Source organism: Orbicella franksi, chromosome 5, assembly GCF_964199315.1.
Source record: "Orbicella franksi chromosome 5, jaOrbFran1.1, whole genome shotgun sequence".
Taxonomy (NCBI): domain Eukaryota; kingdom Metazoa; phylum Cnidaria; class Anthozoa; order Scleractinia; family Merulinidae; genus Orbicella; species Orbicella franksi.
This window is the reverse complement of record NC_138149.1, coordinates 9,014,709-9,034,558: the sequence shown is the minus strand read 5'-3', so window position 1 is coordinate 9,034,558 and position 19,850 is coordinate 9,014,709. Positions and strand designations below refer to the sequence as shown.

Here is a 19,850-nt window from a genome sequence, read left to right as displayed (position 1 = left end):
TGTTCGTTGGTTTGTGAAAAGCGAATACGCCGATTCAAAAGCAGTTTGAAACTAAGAAAGAGGTAAGAAAATCTTTCAGTATGTTATATCGTAGAAACGTCTTTAGCAGAAAATCAACGGTTTGTATGACTGCTCGAGGAGGGCGAAAAAAGTCGCTTTTTACACCTGCTTTCAGTGTTACGTGCATAGCAACCATCTTTCGGACATGCCATCTTTCGACATGCCATCTTTCGACATGCCATCTTTCGACATGCCATCTTTCGACATGCCATCTTTCGACATGCCATCTTTCGACATGCTATATAACCTGGCCTACGTCAAAAATGTAAGCACAACGGACTTCTTTATGGTCAAACTCAACTTTTAGTCATGAAAGGTGGATTTATTTGACATCAATCTCGGGTTAGGAGATCAAGAAATCATTCTGTGAGAGACACATTGTTTACATCTCTCGAATATTAAACTGAGAGGTAGCGGCCCAATTCGCTCGTATGTCGGTACGATTTGTTCTGAGAGGGAGAACAAATTAAATTCGATAACAAAGCTACGAATAACATCACAACACATATGCAACATTTGTGAGCGTCATCCATCAGTGATATTTAAATCCCATTCGGAATAATATTAATTTTAGACGCTTTATCAGGGTTCCAACGAAACTATCCTGTCCAAATAATAATAGAACTCGTTTTAAGATAAAATGATCGAATGAAACTGGTGACTGATTTGTCGGGCGGCCTATAAAAACAACTGACTCTGAATCATTTAGAATCATAAAGGCATGCGATCCATCCCCTTGAAACGTTCAGTAACTATGCACTACCAGCTACCAGTTCAAAGCTAAAGTACAGTCACGCTATCTGTTTTGCCCTTGTCGATTGGTAAATTTTTTAGGCCTTACTGAATTGTATCGAATTGTTTTCTGTAATCATGTGACGCTGTCAAGTTCGCTTTAAAGGAGAAGACCTAAAGCGCAAACTGACACCGTCCATTTTTAAGACCTTAGGCCCAATTCAGACGTCGTGCTTCTGCCGTGCCGAACTAAATTCAGGAATTAAGTTCGACAAAAGCACGGCAGAAGCACGGTGTCTGAATCAAACTTTTGAATTAAGTTCGGCAAGCAATTAAGTTCGACAAGCTCTGCCGTGCTACACGACTCTGGCACGGCAGCGATTCAAACGTCGTGCTTCTGTCGCGCCAAACTAAATTCATAAATTATGTCAATGTGTTTTGGCGAGATTTCGTTCTCTCGGGGAGTTAGGAGGAGAATTGTTATGAGGCGTCAGTAAACCTTGGATTTGATTCGACTCTGGCACGACGTCTGAATCAGAGTTGATTTCCTGCCGTGCTACAGTCGAACCAAATTGCAATTTAGTTCGGCACGGCAGAAGCACGACGTCTGAACTGGGCCTTACATACATATCCTTGTGTTCAATCATCTCGCTCACTTGCGATCAAACATGTCATACCATGTACGCTGTGCCTTCGACACTGCGACTGTTCCAGCCGTACAATTATATTAAGATGAAAAAGAGAGGCCTGCTGTCGAATGACTTGCAAAACAGAAAAGAAAAGAATGCTTCATAAACTGACCCTTAGCTTTAGGCTTTGTTTACCCACAAGCTTTGTTTACGTCGTACCAACCCTAATAACACGCATAACGTATACACTGAGACAAAACATACTTTGCTTCGGCGCGAAATCGTTTTTTGAAACGCACCTAAAGCATTGCGCCGACCCGGCTTCGCTTAGTTTGTATTCGAATTCTCAGAAGTTTTATTTTCTCGTCGAAGAAGGAGCCACAAAGAGCTATCGTACGAAAGAGAAATTCAGAAATATCGTTGTTTTGCCGAGGCAGGTCTCAGACAGGCCTCCCTAGAATATTTAGAAAGAAATACCATTATTTACCAGAAGCCGTGTACTTCTCTTGTTTTGAAAACATATTGAAACTCTCCGGCCAAATGAAAATCATTATACGGAGCTGTCGTGTTTTAAGTATAACAAGCATCATTTCTCTTTGAAGAAGTACCGAAGTACCATGAATGAATTCCAGTTTATATACAAATGGCCCATTTTAATGTTTAGAAATTGTCAGGTTTGAACTGTTGATGTATTTGGGAATAGTTGCAACAAAAATAATTCTTGGCAAAACAAAAACAACTTAAAGCTGCCACTGATACATGTTTGCGTCAAACTTTCAACTGGTCGATCGACTCCAATGCCGCAGATCGAGTCACGGCAATCAGCTGAATGATAAAAAAGAAAAGTTGCTGAAATGTTTTTATACTTTCTGCGATTTGCCATCTAAATGCTACTGCAAATGACCACAAACTCCATCTTTTTTTGTTGATTTACAAGAAAAGCTTATGTCTTGTTCTTCATTATACTGTATAAATATTAGTTGAAGGCGTTAGGAAGCACCTCAGATAAAACAAAAAAGATTTCAGTTTTGAAACAAGTCTGATCAGCTTTTGAAAGTTCATTCTTATTATGTTGAAAGCATCAAGAAGCATGTTATTCCGCTGAAATATTTTATTTAGTGACACCGTAAGGGAAAGATTGTTAACAAGTGCAGTGAAATTTCTGTAGGTAATTGTTAACGGTAGTACCTCAGATACCTTGTAGCAGAGCGCTGAGTAATGCAACATATACAAGGGTTTTTTTATTCGGGTCATTTGCTATGAGTGCGACTATTTTGAGGTATATAATTCTTTAAAAATCGTTGTGGATGTTGGCGGCAGCATAAAAGAGATTTGTAGACGTCTTTTATCGAACTGCAAGAATCTTGTTATACTTTTCGAAAAGCAAGCCAGGTGGATTTTGACGGTGAGAGATTGCTTAACATTAAAATGAATAAATAATTCTTACAAATTCTAATCCTGTCAGAGCATTGAGGCATTAGATATCTTTATTATCGCAACGTCAAAACATTACGCTTGCTTGGCCATAGAAACTTCAATTAATTTACTCAAGCTACCTCAACATACAATTGTCATGCAAATGAACTTGTTTTGTCGGAAGGACATAACAGGAAACTACAACAGAATTTCCTAGAATCTTCAATGATACTTTGAAAAAGTCTGTTTATTTATAACTACGTGTAGGTGTTACAAGGAGTCAGAACTCTAAGTTTTTATATCTGTAGTTAGTAGGATTTGAACGCGGAACAAGATAAGAAGAACTTCCGGAGTGAACGGGAAGCTTAATTGAACGTTTTCCCCGTACTAGGAGGAAAGCACCTAAAAGTTCGCGGCTACATTCTCGACTTTCAAGGTAAAACGAAATTTTATTGTGATTACACAGTGCTTTGTATGCTTTTGTACACACTCTTGTTTGGGAAAGTTCTTTAATTCTCGGTCGGCCTTGCCAAGACCGTTGTGGAAGACATATTTGTTCAGTGTCAGGATTCGCTTCAGTATTTTAACACCATATGTGTACAAATGCAAGCACGGTGCTATGCAATGAATGAAAATACTTCATGCGATGACTAGCTGATATGAGAAAACTCGGTTGATTCATTAACGAACTCACGACAATGGCTTGTTCAAAACAGTGGTGAATTAAAATTTCTGAGATGAGCCTTCACGGTAACCATATTGTTGTTCTAAAACGAATAATTCTTCTGTCTTTTGGAAATATACAACATTATAGGATATATTAACCAAAAATCGCCCAGAATACCTAGAAACACAACGTTTATTTATCCGCAGAAAGTGCCAGTTCTAAATTACCAGAAGTCTTGCATTTTCAAAATGTCATTAATATGCAACTGAATATATGTACGTAGTATGCTTGAGTTACCTATGATGCGTGTACACGATCCGTAGAAATTTAAATTAGTATTGTCTACAGCAAGTGTCCTAGAAACATCTTGAATTTGTCGCGGAATATTTGCGTAGCTTGACAAAGTTTGGATATTCACTCCGGGTTCCAAAGTGTGCTGATTTTTCCTGATACAACTTTTCTACATTTCTTTTGTAATCAATGGTAATCCCTTTCGATTAATTGTTGCCTCATTTAGATTATAACCAGGTGAAGGAGGAACAGGGAGCTATTTTTGGCGAATCTGGCATGCTCATGGGTAGGTATATATATGCGAGCTGTATACTAACTTTGGAATCGTTCTTCCGTAACATTCCATGTACACCTACCTTTAAATTCGAACTCAGTTCCTAAGATACTGCCTTTGTTTTCACTGTAATAGATTTTCCTTTAACGTTTTACCTCATGTATGGTAATGAATGCTGGTCAAATAGTTTGTGCTTTTGAAAATGTCTGGAAAAATAAGTGATTACAGGCAAAATTGCCGAGACTATCACATGGACACTCATTTGTGAAGAAATTAACTACCTCAAAAGATAACTTGAAAAACATGCAAGATAAGTAAAGACTGAGAGTGAAGGGATGCAGGGAGATTACAGCATTAGTTTATAACCTTGGAAACAGTAGTTTAACGAGAGCCAGTAGCTATACCTAACCGTTGATATACGGAAGCCTTTCTGAAATGGCATTTTCGGGAGTTTTCTGCCTATGCTTAGGTTATGCAGACGCCTTTCCAAAATGCCGGATCTACATTCTGTCTAACGCATGGGATGTTGTAAGAACGTCAAATTTTCGGACTGAAGCTGAACGTTTTAAATGTTTGCCAATATCGAGCCTTAAATGTTCTTAAGTTACACTGTTTCCGTTTAAGGTTTTAGTAGTTTTGCTGTAACACAGTTCACTAATCCTGAATGACAACAATAAGGACAACTATGCAAAATAATGATAATTTGAACATCACTTCGGATGCGCAAAAATTGTGTAACGTAATGGAATGTGCAATTAATTTTTGAAAGGCTTTTCAAATGTTCATGCTGAACTCGGTCGGTCATTTGAGAGAACCCTGTAGGCAAGAAGAGCCAAAAGAGATTATCTATGGTTTCGGGTTTTCCATCCAAAAACCCTCTTATACTTGTTGACAACCCATTTATATGAATGCCACCCAGACGAGTAGAATTTTTATTTCTCCATATGCTTTTTAGAGTAATTTTGGATTGAGGAGATATAGCCAAACACAGCTGAATGTCTGACATTAAAAATGATCTATTCGAATCGCATTTTCGACTTTTCTCTTGATGTTTGAAAATGCTACAAAATACACAGCGTTGTCTGATATGCTAATTCAAATGAATTTTTATATATTATTTAAACTTCGTTGTCGTAACAAAGCCTAACACACCAAGCACTTATCAAAAATAGTGCGCCATTGTTATCGTTATGATTTTAATATTTTGATAAATTATAGTTGTAATTTTAATGAATTATCGTTGTTATTTTAATAAATTATCGTTGTAATTTTCAAAAGATTATAATTGTAATTTTTGTATTTTAGGTCGGTTCAATTCTGGGGTAGAGTTTAACACGATTTGACGTATTGCTGAACACGAGTACGTATCAGTCCTTTTACAGCGTAAATAACTGAAATATAGTATCCCTTGACAGAAAGAAACTCTTGGCGTGATCATGAGCCATGCACGTATTTTTCAGTTTTCGGTAGCCTGAGTATCAGGCCTTCGTAACGGGAGAGGTGAGGGGGGAGGAGAAGGAAGAAAAGCGATGTGCGCCAAAGGTCAAACCCGCGGCCAAGTACTTCGCAAAGATTTTATTTTTGTAGTTTCACAGAACATCTTCGAATTATGCCCAAGACCTGATATGATTTTGATCGTTTACTTTCTGCGAAGACGCGTGTCATGCTGTGATGGGTCGGAAGCCCTCAGATTTAAAATGTCCTTGCGTCACGCTTTTCTTCCTTTTTCTTTTCCTTTTTATTCCTCCCCCTTCCCAGTACTTTGGAAAAGCCGGATACTCAGGCTAAGTTGTTGGGATATGGTGTATGAAAATCTTGTAGGGAAATTAGATTCTGAGCTATTTTCCACCGCTTGCAATTTTAACATCCCTCTTGAAGAGGAAGACTTGTACATCAGGTTTATTAACGGGATGTAATATTGTTGAAAGCAGTATTAAGAAGACCAATAAAAACTAACCAAGTGAGATGCTATGAAAAATGCATCTCCCCTCTAGAATTAAAACAAGTAGACCCCGCTTTAAACAAACGTTCTCTTGGGTTTGGGCAAGTTTTGGGGTGTTTCATGTTCAGGGCATTTTATGTTCTTGATGGCAATGCTGAAACTTCAGTTACGGAGATATACTTTCGATAATTTCTGAGCTATCAGCTATGTCAGCTTATTTCTCAGCCACCAGTAGACCTTACAGATCTCAGTTATCAGTTAAAAAATCAGCTGACAGTTGAAATTTTGGTCAGTTCTCAACTATCGAGAGAGGCCCTCTATCATAAAAATAATATAATAATCATACAGGTATTTTGATATAGAAAAATATGACTATATATTCAAAGGGCAATTACAAGTACGTTTTTGTTGTAACCAGGTGATCGTATTGTGAACTTGGCTTGAAGAAAGAAGGCGATGATGAAAAAATCGACTAAAGCCGCAACCTCAACGGCCTTCACTAGAAGAAGGCTGTCTAGGCGTTCTATAGGAGAAGAGTTTGGGCAGCATGAGCCTCTCACGACTCGACTTAAGCGGCTTCTGGATGACTACACAGATGGATTTTCAGTTCTGAAAGAGCTTGTTCAAAATGCAGATGATGCTGGTGCCACTGAAATCAGATTTCTATATGATGAAAGAACGAACGAAGATGCCATGAACTATCTATTTGACGAAGGAATGAGAGACTGCCAGGGCCGTGCACTGTGGGTTTACAACAACGCTGCATTCAGAGATGAGGATTTTGTGAACATAGAAAAATTGAGCGGCGCGACAAAAGAGCACGACACTGAAAAGATTGGAAAGTTCGGACTTGGTTTCAATGCAGTCTACAATTTGACAGATGTACCTATGTTTTTAAGCAGGAACTATTTTGTGGTTTTTGACCCTCACATGTCGCACCTCGGGGAATTCATCGAAAAGAACTTCGCTCGGCCAGGCATTAAGATTGATCTCAAGAAAGATGCCGACGGACTTCGGGAGTATAGGGATCAGTTCAAACCATTCAATGGCATATTTGGCTGCGAGTTTCATCTGAACGGGGAAGTCAACTCATTTGATGGAACACTTTTTCGGTTTCCACTGAGAACAAGAGAGCAAGCGATACGAAGTGAGATTAAGCAGTTGTTTTACGACGACAACGAAATGCAGAAACTGTTGCAAATGTTTCTTCAAGGAGCAAAAAATTTGCTTATTTTTACACAGAATATACTCCGCGTTGGCATCTACCATTTGTCACAGTTTTCACCTCAAAATCTACGGCCTTCATTGTTGTTTGAGGTTACCAAATCAGCTTCGAAAACAGGGATACAGAGGCCATTTTCTTACGATGTCACGCTACCAGCCACAGCAAAGAAGCTCAGTGGGGAAGAACAGAACTTCCTTAAACAATGCAACTTCCTTCAAGTAGCATCGAAAATTACGAGACGCGCAAGAGATGACGATGTCGACCCAAGGCAGTTTGCAAAATCGACGCTGACGGTGGACATTAATTGCAATTTCACAAAAAGCGGTCTGGATTATTTCAATGTTGACTCGTGTTTTGAACAGGAGCAGGTAAAATGGCTTATTGTGTCGTCAATGGGCAGTGGCCAGGCAATGCAGTTTGTTCAGAAGCATGATGACCCAAGTCTGGTTCCATCAGCAGGAGTAGCGGTTCAGTTGTTAGCACAAACCTCAAACAATTTTTTGCCATCGCCAGTTATCAAGAATGTCGATGGACTGGATGTCAATGGCACTGTTTTCTGCTACCTACCACTTCCAATCCACAGTGGTTTGCCTGTGCACATAAATGGCGCATTTGCAGTTGCTTCCAACAGACGCCATTTGCAGGAGAAACTTGAAGATGACAAATCGTGTTATAGAGTGAAATGGAACGAAGTGCTCATGCAAGATTCCGTTTGTTCTGCCTTTCTGATTCTTCTTGAAGATCTGACGTCACTTGCTCCCGTTGGAAGCTCATATAAATTCCATTTGCTGTGGCCAACGATTTCAAATGTACACCACAGCTGTTCCCCTCTGATGAAGTCTTTCTATCAACAAGTTGCCAAAGGGGATCTTTCGCTTTTCTCTGATGGAGCTCACTGGGTCGAAATCAACAAGGTTCTTTTCCTCGATCCGGAGTTCCGCGAAAAATCTCAAATTGGAGAGGCCTCTTTTAAAATTTTTCAAATGATTTATGGTGAAAGCAACGTGATCGTCGATTTACCGTCAGAAGTATTCAATTCGTTCGAAAAGTGTAGTCTGAAGAATGAAATCAGTGCAAGAAGCTACAGCAAGGAACGATTTTTCCGTGAATGCTTCTTCGAGAACATACGCGTACTCCCTGCTTTCTTGAGAGATGCTCTAACCTTGCACGCGTTGGATGATAACAGTGGAGATTTCCATCTTTTGATAGAACAGAATGCTTGCATTCCAGTATCGCCATCTGGTGAAACACTCAAGTGCCCTAGCCAACTCGTAAATCCTGTCAGAGAAGCAGCATCATTATTCAGTGCCTGCGATGGGAGGTTTCCTTCTGGTAATCAAGAATCGTATCTTAATTCCCAAAGACTTGCGAAACTTGAACAGCTGGGAATGGCATCCGACAATCTTCCATGGTCCGAAATTGCAGAAAGAGCTGAAAGCATTCAGACGTTAAATGCAGTCGACCGTAATGCAGCGTTAAAGCGAGTGAAGGCGTTGTTAGCTTTCATGAACACGAAGCTAAAACGAAGACACTCAATCTCACCTACCGATCGCCAGCGTCTTGTAAAGGCCAAATTTCTTCCCGTTTTAAACAAGCAAGACAGCTTTCCTCTTCCCTGGGGAGGATATGGTGTTCAAAGACGTACCCAGCTGCAGGTACTGCTCGCACCCGAAGAAGTGTTCTTGGAGGTGGAAAAGTACCGAGTTTGCTGTACTCAACCATTGGTCGGGGTTTTTATTCCGAGAAAAGTCAAAGAGCTTTTGGACCTGGACAAGAAGCATGCCACATTAGACCACGTTATGCATCAACTTCAACAAGCAACGTCCGTGAACGTCGAGGCACTAAATGCTGCAGAATACGAGGAATTAAGTAGAGTTTGCCTCGCAGCGTATAAATACATGGAGCAAGCTACTGAAAAGTGTGTTGCTAAATGCAAAACCTATCTCAGGGGAAAGAGTTTCATTCTTGTCGGGAGGAGGTTTCTTTCCGCACAGCACGTGGCATTCAAGCTTCCAGCTGACTGCTCGCCCTTTCTTTTCAAGCTGCCACAGCATCTGGCTAACGGATTTCCTAAGTTAATGAAAGTAGCAGGTGTTAAGCAAATGTTTGACGAGAAAGACTACATCTCAAGCCTTCAAGAAGTGAAGAAACAGTTTGGCGAGACTGACCTAGATGAACATAATCTTCAAGTCGCAATTCAGCTGGCAGTTCAACTTGGAGAAACACTTCAAGTGTCTGAAGTTCATCCATCTGAGGTACAAGAAAGGTGGGGAACTGTTTACCTTCCCGACTCTGAAGGAGTGATGCGACCGTTGCCTGATCTTTGTTTTAAAAACTGTCCTTGGATGCCTGATGATGCTAGCGTGCAGTATGTCAATGGCAAAATACCTTGGGCAACGTGCTCCCAAGTGGGTGTCAAAACGCGGCGAGAAGAAGAATTGAATCGACATGCCGTTGGGATTCCTTATGGACAGACGGAGAAACTGACGAATCGCCTTAATCGTATTCTAACAGGTTACCCATGCGAGAAAGAAATTTTGAAAGAACTTCTTCAAAACGCAGATGATGCCCAAGCAACTGAGATTTGCTTCGTCAAAGATCCAAGGCAACATCCCCGAGAAAGAGTGTTTGAAGACAGCTGGAAGCAGCTACAGGGTCCTGCGTTGTGTGTGTACAACAACAAACCATTCACAAAGGTAGATATCGACGGAATACAGAACCTTGGAGAAGGAAGTAAGGGAGATGATCCGAAGAAGACTGGCCAGTATGGCGTTGGTTTCAATGCCGTCTACCACTTGACAGATGCACCGTCGTTCGTTTCGAAAGGAGACGACATTGGGGATGTTTTGTGTGTATTCGACCCAAATTGCAAGTACGCTCCTGGTGCAAGTCCGCAAGAGCCTGGCAGGAAGTTTATAGTAAGCCCAACCCTGCAGAGAGATTTCCCAGATGTTTTCCCTTGCTATTTAGGAAAACATTTTCCGAGAGACAACGCAACCGTGTTTAGGTTCCCCTTAAGAACAGAGGAAATGGCTCGGGAATCCAAGATATCATCAGGTTCTGTGTCTCTGGGAAAACTAGATGAAATGATGGAAGAGCTGAAGGAGGAGTTATTTGAAGTCCTTCTCTTTGTAAACAATGTAAAGAAGATAAAACTCTGTGAAGTCGATGGAACAGGCGAGAAGTTGGTGAACGTTTACACAGCTGAAGCAACCATGTCCAAGGAGGATGACTCTAAGAGACAAGAATTTTCTGCTTACGTCAAGAAGATTGGTCAAATGGCAAATGAAAGGAGGGAGGTTCTTACTAGTCAGGTGTCGGTGAAAAAAGTTTCCTATGTCTTGAACATTGCTGACAATCTTGGTAACCGGGAAAAATGGCTAATTGTCCAACAAATCGGCTTTGAGAAGTCTGTAAAAAAGAGTATCGTTGATGCCTTTAAGGCACATCAGCTTAGGATGCTTCCACGTGGTGGTGTGGCCTGCCTTTTGGAAAAGAGAAATTCAAGAGATCTTGCGCAAAGAAGAAAGAAAGTTTACTGCTTTCTGCCACTACCATTCGAAACCAACCTGCCAGTTCACATTAACGGACACTTTGCGCTGGACCATGAGGCAAGGAGAAATTTATGGAGAGATGAAGGTGGCCATGGCGGATATCGGAGTGACTGGAACAATGCTTTACTCCAGGATGTCGTAGCATCGTGCTACGTTAGGCTGCTGGATGAAGTGCGGACGTTTCTTAAACTTCCCGTGACTACAGGTGAAACCGCTTATACCGAAAGTGAGATTTGCCAGAAGATTAATGCGTATGAAACTATTTTCCCACTACAACCTACCACAGAGGAGTATTGGAAGACTCTGGTCGATTCTGTTTTTCAAGAATTGAATAGGAAAAAATTACAAATTCTACCAGTAGTTAGAATCAGAACAGTGGATGTAACTAAGAAGACCCAGAAAGGTGCTACCGTGGTTAGTGTGACGTGGCTTCCGCCAACTGGCACTGGAAGACACCAAGCATTCTTCAACAACCTTGCAGAAAAGGGACCCTTTAGCACGTCATCTCTCGAGGAAACATATGACAAGGGAAAGACACTTAGAAAGCGGTTTGAGGTGATACTTCTTGAAAGTGGTTTCAACCTTGTGGCCTTTTCCCTGGCAGTACACGAATCATTTCAGCGATCTAATGTTGCCACTTTCTGCGTTTCTCCTAGTTCTATGGTCGATTTTTACAGAACGTTCAAATCTCAAGACCCCTTATGTACGATCGGACCGGTTCCCTGTGAAGTCAATAACACAGTATTCGAAAGTGCTTTTGGAGTAACAGTTGTGCTGCTGTACTGCAAAGAGGCGGAAAATTTTCTCGACAAGCTACCGGATCTCCCATTGCTTCTTACACAAGACAAACGTCTTCAACTGTTCTCAAGCAGACAGCCTAAGATCTTTTCTCGATATCACGATCTTTTGCCTTGTTCTCCCCACATTTTTCTTCATGAGGTAGTCGACAGGAATATTTTCTCTGGTGTTACAACCTTGACCTCGTCCGTCTTGAAGCCCTTGGATGCGCAAGTTTTCGCCGCCAACTTGCCTCGAACATTATCACGCAAAATGTACGGACAGGCCGTGTTTGTTAAGTGGGCTCCAGATCAGAAAGCAATACCCAATCAACAATGGATATTCAGATTGTGGAATTTCCTTTACGACCTTGTAAGAGATGTTCTCAGCGATGCAAACCTAGATGAGGGTTGTAAAGTCCTTCAGATAAAAGCTGCTCTTGGACCTCTCTTTAACTGGAGTATTCTCCCTGTTACCGTGACAAGGAGCAGGCAAGAAAAAAATACCCACTGGCTTTCCTCCTGGAGATCAGTCCCAAATTCTGAGCATCTTCTTGCGCCCTTGAAACATGCAGCGTCTGTCCTTGATTTTAAGAATCCAGATTCCGCAAGTCTGAAACTCGTGGATGTCTTGCGTAAACTTGGTCTGCCTGAACTTAATTGTGCTGTACTTTCGGCCTCGAGCTCAGGTACATCTGTGTACTCGCGGTCAAACTCAGTTACTTTAGCCGGAATGGTGGTATCGTCCCTAAAAGATCCCGCTTCACTTCTTATATCTCTTGACCATAAGATGTCTTCAGACTTTAACTCAGTTACTCAAAGATTGGAGCAGTCAGATTGTAGAATAATCTTAGAGTACTTCAGTAGAAGTGCGGGATGCTTGCAAGATACAGATCGGAGCACTCTCAGGAAGCTTCCTTTTTACTTGGCAACACATGGAGGCTTTGTAAGTCTCGATGACGCTAGAGTGTGTGTCCTTCCCACTGGCATACCACGAAAGGAAATAGACGTGTTGGAGCGTGAGCTTAGAGTTGTATTTGTGGAATCCTGGCAGAGTCTCTCCGGGTTGTTCGATTTTCTGGCGCTCGAATGTGTCTCCACTGTGGACGTGTATTGTACCTTCATTCTGAAAAATTTCTCCATTCTAAGTGAGGACGCAAGAAAGAGTCACCTGGAATACATCCGTAAATCCATTTTGTCAGATTTCGTCAAAGAGGATGGCGAACAACAAAGGGTATTGGACTGCTTAAGAAATACTCCTCTCCTTCCCACAGAAGAGGGCACTCTACAAACCGCGTCTTGCTTTTACGACCCTGGTATCGATGTTTTCGGAAGCATGCTCTCCGACAACGATTTCCCCTCGGAACCATTTGATTCGTCAGATTGGATAATGTTTTTGCGAAAAATTGGTCTGGTTCATGAAGTTTCTCTCGATCATTTTAAGAGATTTGCTACTGAACTGGCCATTGAAGCAGCCACAGCACGTACCAATAACACATATGACAAGTGTGAAGTTCTAATCCGACACCTCATTTGTAGACATGACGTGGTGAGAGAGGGTTGGTTACAAGCTGTTCGGGATATTGCCTTTGTGGCCCCGCACTGTGTTAGGCAACCACTGCAAGCACTGTGTCCACCATTTTCAGGACCGAAGGAGGAGGTGGTGGTGGTGATGGAGGATGAGGTGGTGATAATGCTGGAGGAGGAGGAGGAGGAGGAGGAGGAGGAGCTTCCTTTCATTTCATTCAAAGGAGCAGTTTTATCTGATTATGAGGACATAGCTTGGACTAAAGCGTACTTACTTCCAAAGTGGGCGGATCCAAGGTCTCGTCGATACGAGCTTAACTGTCCTCCTCCTTGCAGTATTGACCAGTACTGCAAAACGTTCCTTGCACAGCTACAGGTGGTGACGAAACCAACGGTAGATCTTGTTGCCCGTCACTGCAAAGCTGTCTGCTTACACCTTGAGAGCACTCGCCCGTTGGAAATCGATTCACCCGCACATTGTCATACGGTGGTGATGGTAATGGAACGTATTTACAGATTTCTTCAAGATAATGCAATGGTAAGCAGTGAAGCAAAGAACATCCTTAAAGCTATACCCTGTATTTTGGTTGAGCAAGGAAGGAAGCTCATTATGCCCAGTCAAGCGGTCCTCGAGCTTTATGAAGATTATGAGATCAAGCCGCTTCTCTACAGACTACCTCCAGAATTTGGCAAGTTTCAGCGATTGTTTGAGTACCTTGGCTGTTCTAAGTCTGTGAAACCTACACACTATGCTATGGTTTTGGAGATGCTGCATGACAATTGCCAGAATACCAAACTACAACCAGATGAGGTTAGCATGTGCTCCAAGGCAGTTAAAGGATTGTTTGAAAGCCTGCAGGAGGATATTCAGGATTTGGCTATGCCACCTATTTTGTACCTACCTGCAATGAGTTCAGGACGTCGCTGCTTGGATAAGTCTCTTAACAAAGTCCCTGTCACTTTGCACAAGTCTACAGACTTGGTATTCGATGATACGCCTGCCTTTGGCCATCGCTTTCTGAGCCTTGACCTTCGTTTTGTACTTGATCTCAGCATGATGGACGTTCAATTTAAGTCTGTTATGACCAACTACAAGGAGCTAATGATGAGATTGCCTGCTTCTGTGCAACCAGTCATGCTATCCTCGGTAGTCAAAGAAAAACTCACTGATGGTATAAAGGTGACAAGCGGAACTGTGAACGCATTGATGCATCGGCTAACGCGTCCTCAGTTTGGTCATGGAATTGTCAGAATCATGCGAGACGTCAACTCTCACAGGAAAGATTTTGACGAAAATGTGATAGCAAATATCGAAAAAGATCTTCAAAACATCGATCTCTGTGCTGTGGAAAGTCTTCAAACCGCCCTTTTTTACAATGATCACTTTATTCCAGGAAGCAAACGAGAAGTGTCTTCCTTCAAAGAGAAACGTGAGGTGGACAGCCAAGAGAAGTACAGGGTGTATATCAATGTAGGCCATGGAATTGACGATGATGATTTGGCTAAATTCTTGATCGCCAACGTCATTGCAGACATTTATGGTGACCTTCTTGGAAAGAATGCATGGCTAATTCCTGAGATGTTGCGTTGTCCGCTCAGTAATATATGGTCATTGTTAGATAAAACAGGTATCCGACAAGATGACAGCTACAAGATAGCAGAAATGGATATCTATTTAGAGCCGGGTACCTTTATTCCAATCGACGAGCACCATCTACTAAATGACGCCTTTGCAGAATTTACACCAGGGGAACTTGTAGGTTATCAGCTACACGACCCGAGCCTACAACTTGAGGAAGGCGTTGCGACGTACATCTACGCTGAGATTATTGAGGAGCTTGACGTGATCGATCAAGATTTCATTTACCTGACGAAGATGTACTTAATCAACATTGGAAACGACAAAGAACCAGTAGAGGTCAATTCTGCCTTTTTGTACAAATTACACCGCATACAAGAGATATCTCATCAGGCAACTAAACTCCCCAGATACAGTAATAGAGAAGAGGCTTTTGGTGAGATCTCAAAGATACTGGAGGATGCATGGACAATACGAGAAGAACACACACGACAAATCGTGAAGCGGCTAGTTCTACGTTGGCACCCAGAGAAAAATTTTGGAGATGAATTGGAAGAATTCTGTGAAAAGGCATTTGAGTACATCAAGAACGAAATCTTTCGACTGGGCGGTTCATACGACGAATACATTGAGGCCTGGGTAACGCGTGCAAGAGAGCATCGTTTGCAGCATGATAAATACATAGAAAGGTTCCTCCAAGAGTACGGGCCTTGGGAATCTTCATCAGGTCGCAGGCTATGGCATAATATTCCTCCAAGCTTCAGCAAGAGAAACCCTCAGCCGGGAGAGGCCAGACGTTGGCTCAAACAGGCTGAAGCAGACCTTACGGCCGTTGCAAACGACATTGATTGCAGCAGACCTTCCTATGAGTGGGCTTGCTTTAAGTGCCATCAGGTAAAAATAGTTTTATGCCACCGTAAAGATCATTAATTGCCTGGCAGCGATATTGGTTAGCTTGTTAAAAAATAAAAAAACTTTTGAGATCTCGCACTGTTAACGATTAAATATTTCGTTATACAACTGAGTTTACAAAATAATATTCATAATATACTTTAGAACACTTGGAATCTCTGTGAAGTCCTTCTTTGTTGTTCCGCTCTTTCCTTGTTTGAACTGTCACCGTTCTAAGTTGTCATTATTGGTAACCAGTCTGCCTGGCCTGTTGCAATACTTTGCATAATTTTGTTTTCATATAGGCAGCAGAGAAGGCACTAAAGGCGACTCAGTACACAATAGATGCTAACAATACTAGGGACCACAACTTGGTTAGGAATTGTATTGATTTGAATGACTCCATGTTAACCAACTTAGCAAGAGATCTGGAGAGACTTGTTGGTTGCTCGGCGCGCATGCGATATCCAGACCAGGTGTTCGAAGCACCCAAGATCCCTAACGAAGTTTACACCGCTCAGATGGCTCAGCAGGCCTTACAGCTTTCAGAGAGTATCGTGATGCGAGTCAAAGACAGGATACCCTAAGGTAGATGCTAAATTAAAGTACTAATGACGAAATAAGGGGCATTTTACTAAAAGAACCCATTTTTAGGCCCGATACATTCTTGGGCAGAACACTTTAATCTTGCAGTGCCTCTCTCCACCCAGGAGTATAAATGGGTGCGGGCAAATTGTTGGGGGCTGGAGGGGTGGGAGGGGAGAATCTCACAGAATGCTAGGGTAACCCCGCGATAGATTAACATCCCATTCAGGGGGAGCAGCAATACTCCTGGCCACTTCATGCTACGGAAACCGGGGATAAGCACCGAACCATAAGTACAGTACTAACTACTTATTAACCAAAGTGACTGAGGTCTTAACGGGAAAATCTCAAACCCAGGCGTTGCCTAGGTTTGAGATTTTTCCGAAAAGACCGAGCGTTTGAGGTTTATAAGTTGTTTATTATATGGCTTTTGCTTTGTTTTTGCAGGCCCAAAATTGGCCCGGGGAATGCTTTACGGGAGAATAATGCCCTAGAATTAGCCAATCAGAGCGCGCTTTATATCGGTCACAAACAAAACCCATATAAAAATTGCTTTTACTATTATACGTTAAAATCATTTTTGTTGCACCCGAAATTGGCATGAACACGTCAAGTGACGCAGACAAAGGTGAATAAGCGAGCTACCTAAGTTTAGACATTTGCATCTACATTCGACATTCAGGTTGCCTCCTAACTAAACTGTCAACTGTTGAATGAATTGCAAAAGAAGTATAACGGTTTAGCTCTGGTTTCAAGCTTCTTACGGGTATTTGTGTGAGTATAATGGCCACTGTAGGAACAAATTCAAAAATACGCCGCCGTAGAAAGCTTAAGGTACCTGGCGGTTACAGGGATATCACAATGGGAGTAAAGTATATGGATCGCTGCACGGTCCGGTCGCAACGAGACAATAATGCGTTTGTAGTGGGTAGCTGCAAAATTCGTATCAGACAACGAATCGTAAAATATAACGTGTTAAGATAATAATGTAAACTTATGTATGCTATTAACTGCATTGACAGGGTGTGGATGGTGCTTGGACGGAAAATACTCCAGCGAGGACTCATTTCAAGCATTAATGGCCAACGTTCCTCTGCATTTGTATATCAGTGGATTCGACGAAAGACATGACGAACAATTTATTTTTAAAAACGAAGTAGAACATGTAGAGTGATCGATGTATTGCGAAGTTCTGATTTGGAATTGAAAAACTCAAACCCGTGTATTTTGTTTGGCGCGGAGTTCATGGTTCCAATACATCTGGTGCACCTTACGTTTGTTTACTTTTTGAACCGTAAAAACCTTAGCCTAGGTATTCTAATATTTAGCCGAGGCTAGGGTCAAAGCATGACTCTGGTCAATTCTGTAAAATATTTAAGTATCCTCATGTAGTGACTATACAGCTTCTTTTTTTCATACAGATGTTTAAGGTTTAGTTATTTCGCAACGTTAAAGAGAACAAAGCAAACTTATCCTTTAACAGTAGCAGTGTTTACGCAAGCAGATAAGAGACGCTTGCATATTTTACAGTGGTAACATGAAAATACCACCGTTTGTTAGCTGTTGTTGCATTTTTCTTTTGTAAGGAGAGCTTGGTCACTGGTAAGGAAGGACAGTTTTGAACGTGTCCTTGGTTTGCCTTTTCAATCACAGACTAAGCAAAAATGTGAGCCTTTAGTATTCTTGGTAGCTCAATTATATTCTTGAGTCAGGAATAAATTAAACGTTAATGTAGGTGCGTCATTCCACACCAAGTTCTTCCTAGTTTAAAACACGAATATTTTCCGATTTAATGCAGATATAGTTATAGATGCAGTTGGTTAAGAAGTAGTTTTCAGTAGAATATATGAAGTAATTCGTACTTCAGAATACATGAAGTAAAATGTAGATGCAAGAACTGATAGAAATGCTGTAATTGCTCAATATCAGGTTGAAGACATGTCTGCCAAACAGAGGAAACATTACAGATAGTTACAAGGTAAAGAGAGTCACCCCATTCAGTTGATGCTATAAATGAACAAATATGTTTTAATTTTCAATACCAATTTTCAATTAGAAAATAGTTTTATACTAGAGAATGTTTTGAAGACGTGTACCGTCTCTTTGTCGTTTCTTTAGTGGTGATGTAATCTTTTTACAGCGGCTTTGTTAAACCACAGCGGCAAAAAGTTTTCGATGGTTTTGATGCTTTCAAACTAATAAGCTCGATTTAGGCTATTTTTAAAACAATGAACTTGTTTAGGCTGTAATACAAAGCACAGAAGTGTGATAGCTTAAATAATTTTTCCCTCGAGAAGCCTGGTCTAATAGGTTTTTTTCTGTTGTTGAATAAGTGAAGTCTGAATTAAAAATCAGTAGAATTTAACGATGCCAGACACAAGTATATTGAAATAGGTTTAGTTAAAATCTCTGTAGCAGACAGTCAACTAGTCCACATGCAAGGCTCGTTTGTAAGAGAAACGAAGCAAAAAATGATAATAAAAAAACGCGTGTAGTTGACATTCTTGCTTGATTTCTAAAAAAGGTTTGCTAGAAGGGATTGGGCGGGTGGCAGGTAGAAGAAAGGCCCAGATGGAGCAAAAATGCCAAATTATGCCTTTGATCCATTTGTTTCTGATACAAATTTTAAACCTAGAGGAAGCTCCAGGGCTCTCTCTCTCTCAGAGACTCGACAGAGTTTCTCAGAGACTCTCTCGAGTAAGAGTGACTCAAATCTCTCTGGGGTCCCACCCAGCGCTTGTTATCGAGTCTCGGTCTTACGTGGCAATTAAAACGAAAACGCTACGTAATTGCCTTAGGGAAGTCGGGGGCGGGTGGGTGGGTGGCCTAAGAAAATCAGGTTCAATGTCTAGGCCGGAAAATCCGTCAATCTCAAGTATCTGGTAAAAAATCCGAATTCAGAAGTTTTTTCTATGGAGATCGCGGAAAGGTTTTAAAACTTCTCCCTCCCAACAATATGACGAACAAAACCCAAAGTAGCCCGAATATATTAATATACTTAAAATGCGTTAAATTTGCGGGGAAAGCGATACGATCCTCTCAGATTATTTTTAGAAATATGTGGTCATGAAAACGTTTTTGCCCAAATCCGCTGCGGAAACCTATCCAATTTCGCTCACATTAATTTCTCAGCTTTTTGTCACTAATAGTTTTACAGTCTATGTTTGTTCGGTGCTCGAAACGATTCTAAACTGCAACAACAACAAGTTCTACAAAATGGATGGAGTTATCTTCTCCCACTTTTCCATGGGTGAACGCGACTGCGTCAATTACTTACAGCAAATAATTACATATACATATGCCATTGATTCAGTGAAAGCCTGACAAATAAATTTACCCAGTATGAAATTCTGAGGAGTGCATTTGAACGAGTAGTTCGGCGATCGCAGTCCGTTTTAGCAAGCGCTCGCGCTTAGTTCATATATCTGGAGTTGCGGAAGTTTAAAGGGGAGGGACACACTCCTAAATTAAAGATCAATAGTAAAAAAAAAAAACTGAGCTGTTAGTAGTGAACGATCGCTAAAACGTTTTCTGAAACGCTCATGAATTGTCGCCAAGTATCAGCCTTATTCCCAGCTAGAATGTAAGGCATATACTCTTCGAACTACGAAGAAGGCAAGCAGAAAATGATCACAGGAAAGAGAAATTACAAATCAGTGTTTTGCCGCTGAGATAGGTCCAAAGGCAGGTGGCGGATCTAGG

General features: G+C 41.3%; 1 protein-coding gene and 1 long non-coding RNA gene across 2 annotated transcripts; both read left to right on the top strand.

The window, feature by feature from the left end:
• The first annotated feature begins 3,150 nt into the window (after positions 1-3,150).
• On the top strand, positions 3,151-6,317 carry LOC145488592 (uncharacterized). The gene is made up of 3 exons (XR_014049515.1): positions 3,151-3,273; positions 4,022-4,081; positions 5,375-6,317. It is a non-coding gene; the product is annotated as an uncharacterized LOC145488592 (long non-coding RNA).
• An 83-nt stretch (positions 6,318-6,400) lies between these two features.
• LOC145488566 (sacsin-like) lies at positions 6,401-18,909 on the top strand. Its single transcript, XM_081467451.1, has 3 exons — positions 6,401-15,566; positions 15,869-16,151; positions 17,171-18,909. The coding sequence occupies exons 1-2, from the start codon at positions 6,468-6,470 to the stop codon at positions 16,148-16,150; spliced, it is 9,381 nt and encodes a 3,126-aa protein (XP_081323577.1). The 5' UTR covers positions 6,401-6,467; the 3' UTR covers position 16,151; positions 17,171-18,909.
• Positions 18,910-19,850: the final 941 nt, after the last annotated feature.

Bases quoted from the DNA above. Each gene is read 5' to 3' on its own strand.
- LOC145488566 (XM_081467451.1), top strand. From the start codon at position 6,468: ATGATGAAAAAATCGACTAAAGCCGCAACCTCAACGGCCTTCACTAGA. The intron at 15,567-15,868 runs GTAAAAATAGTT...GTTTTCATATAG, and splicing joins CTTGCTTTAAGTGCCATCAG to GCAGCAGAGAAGGCACTAAA.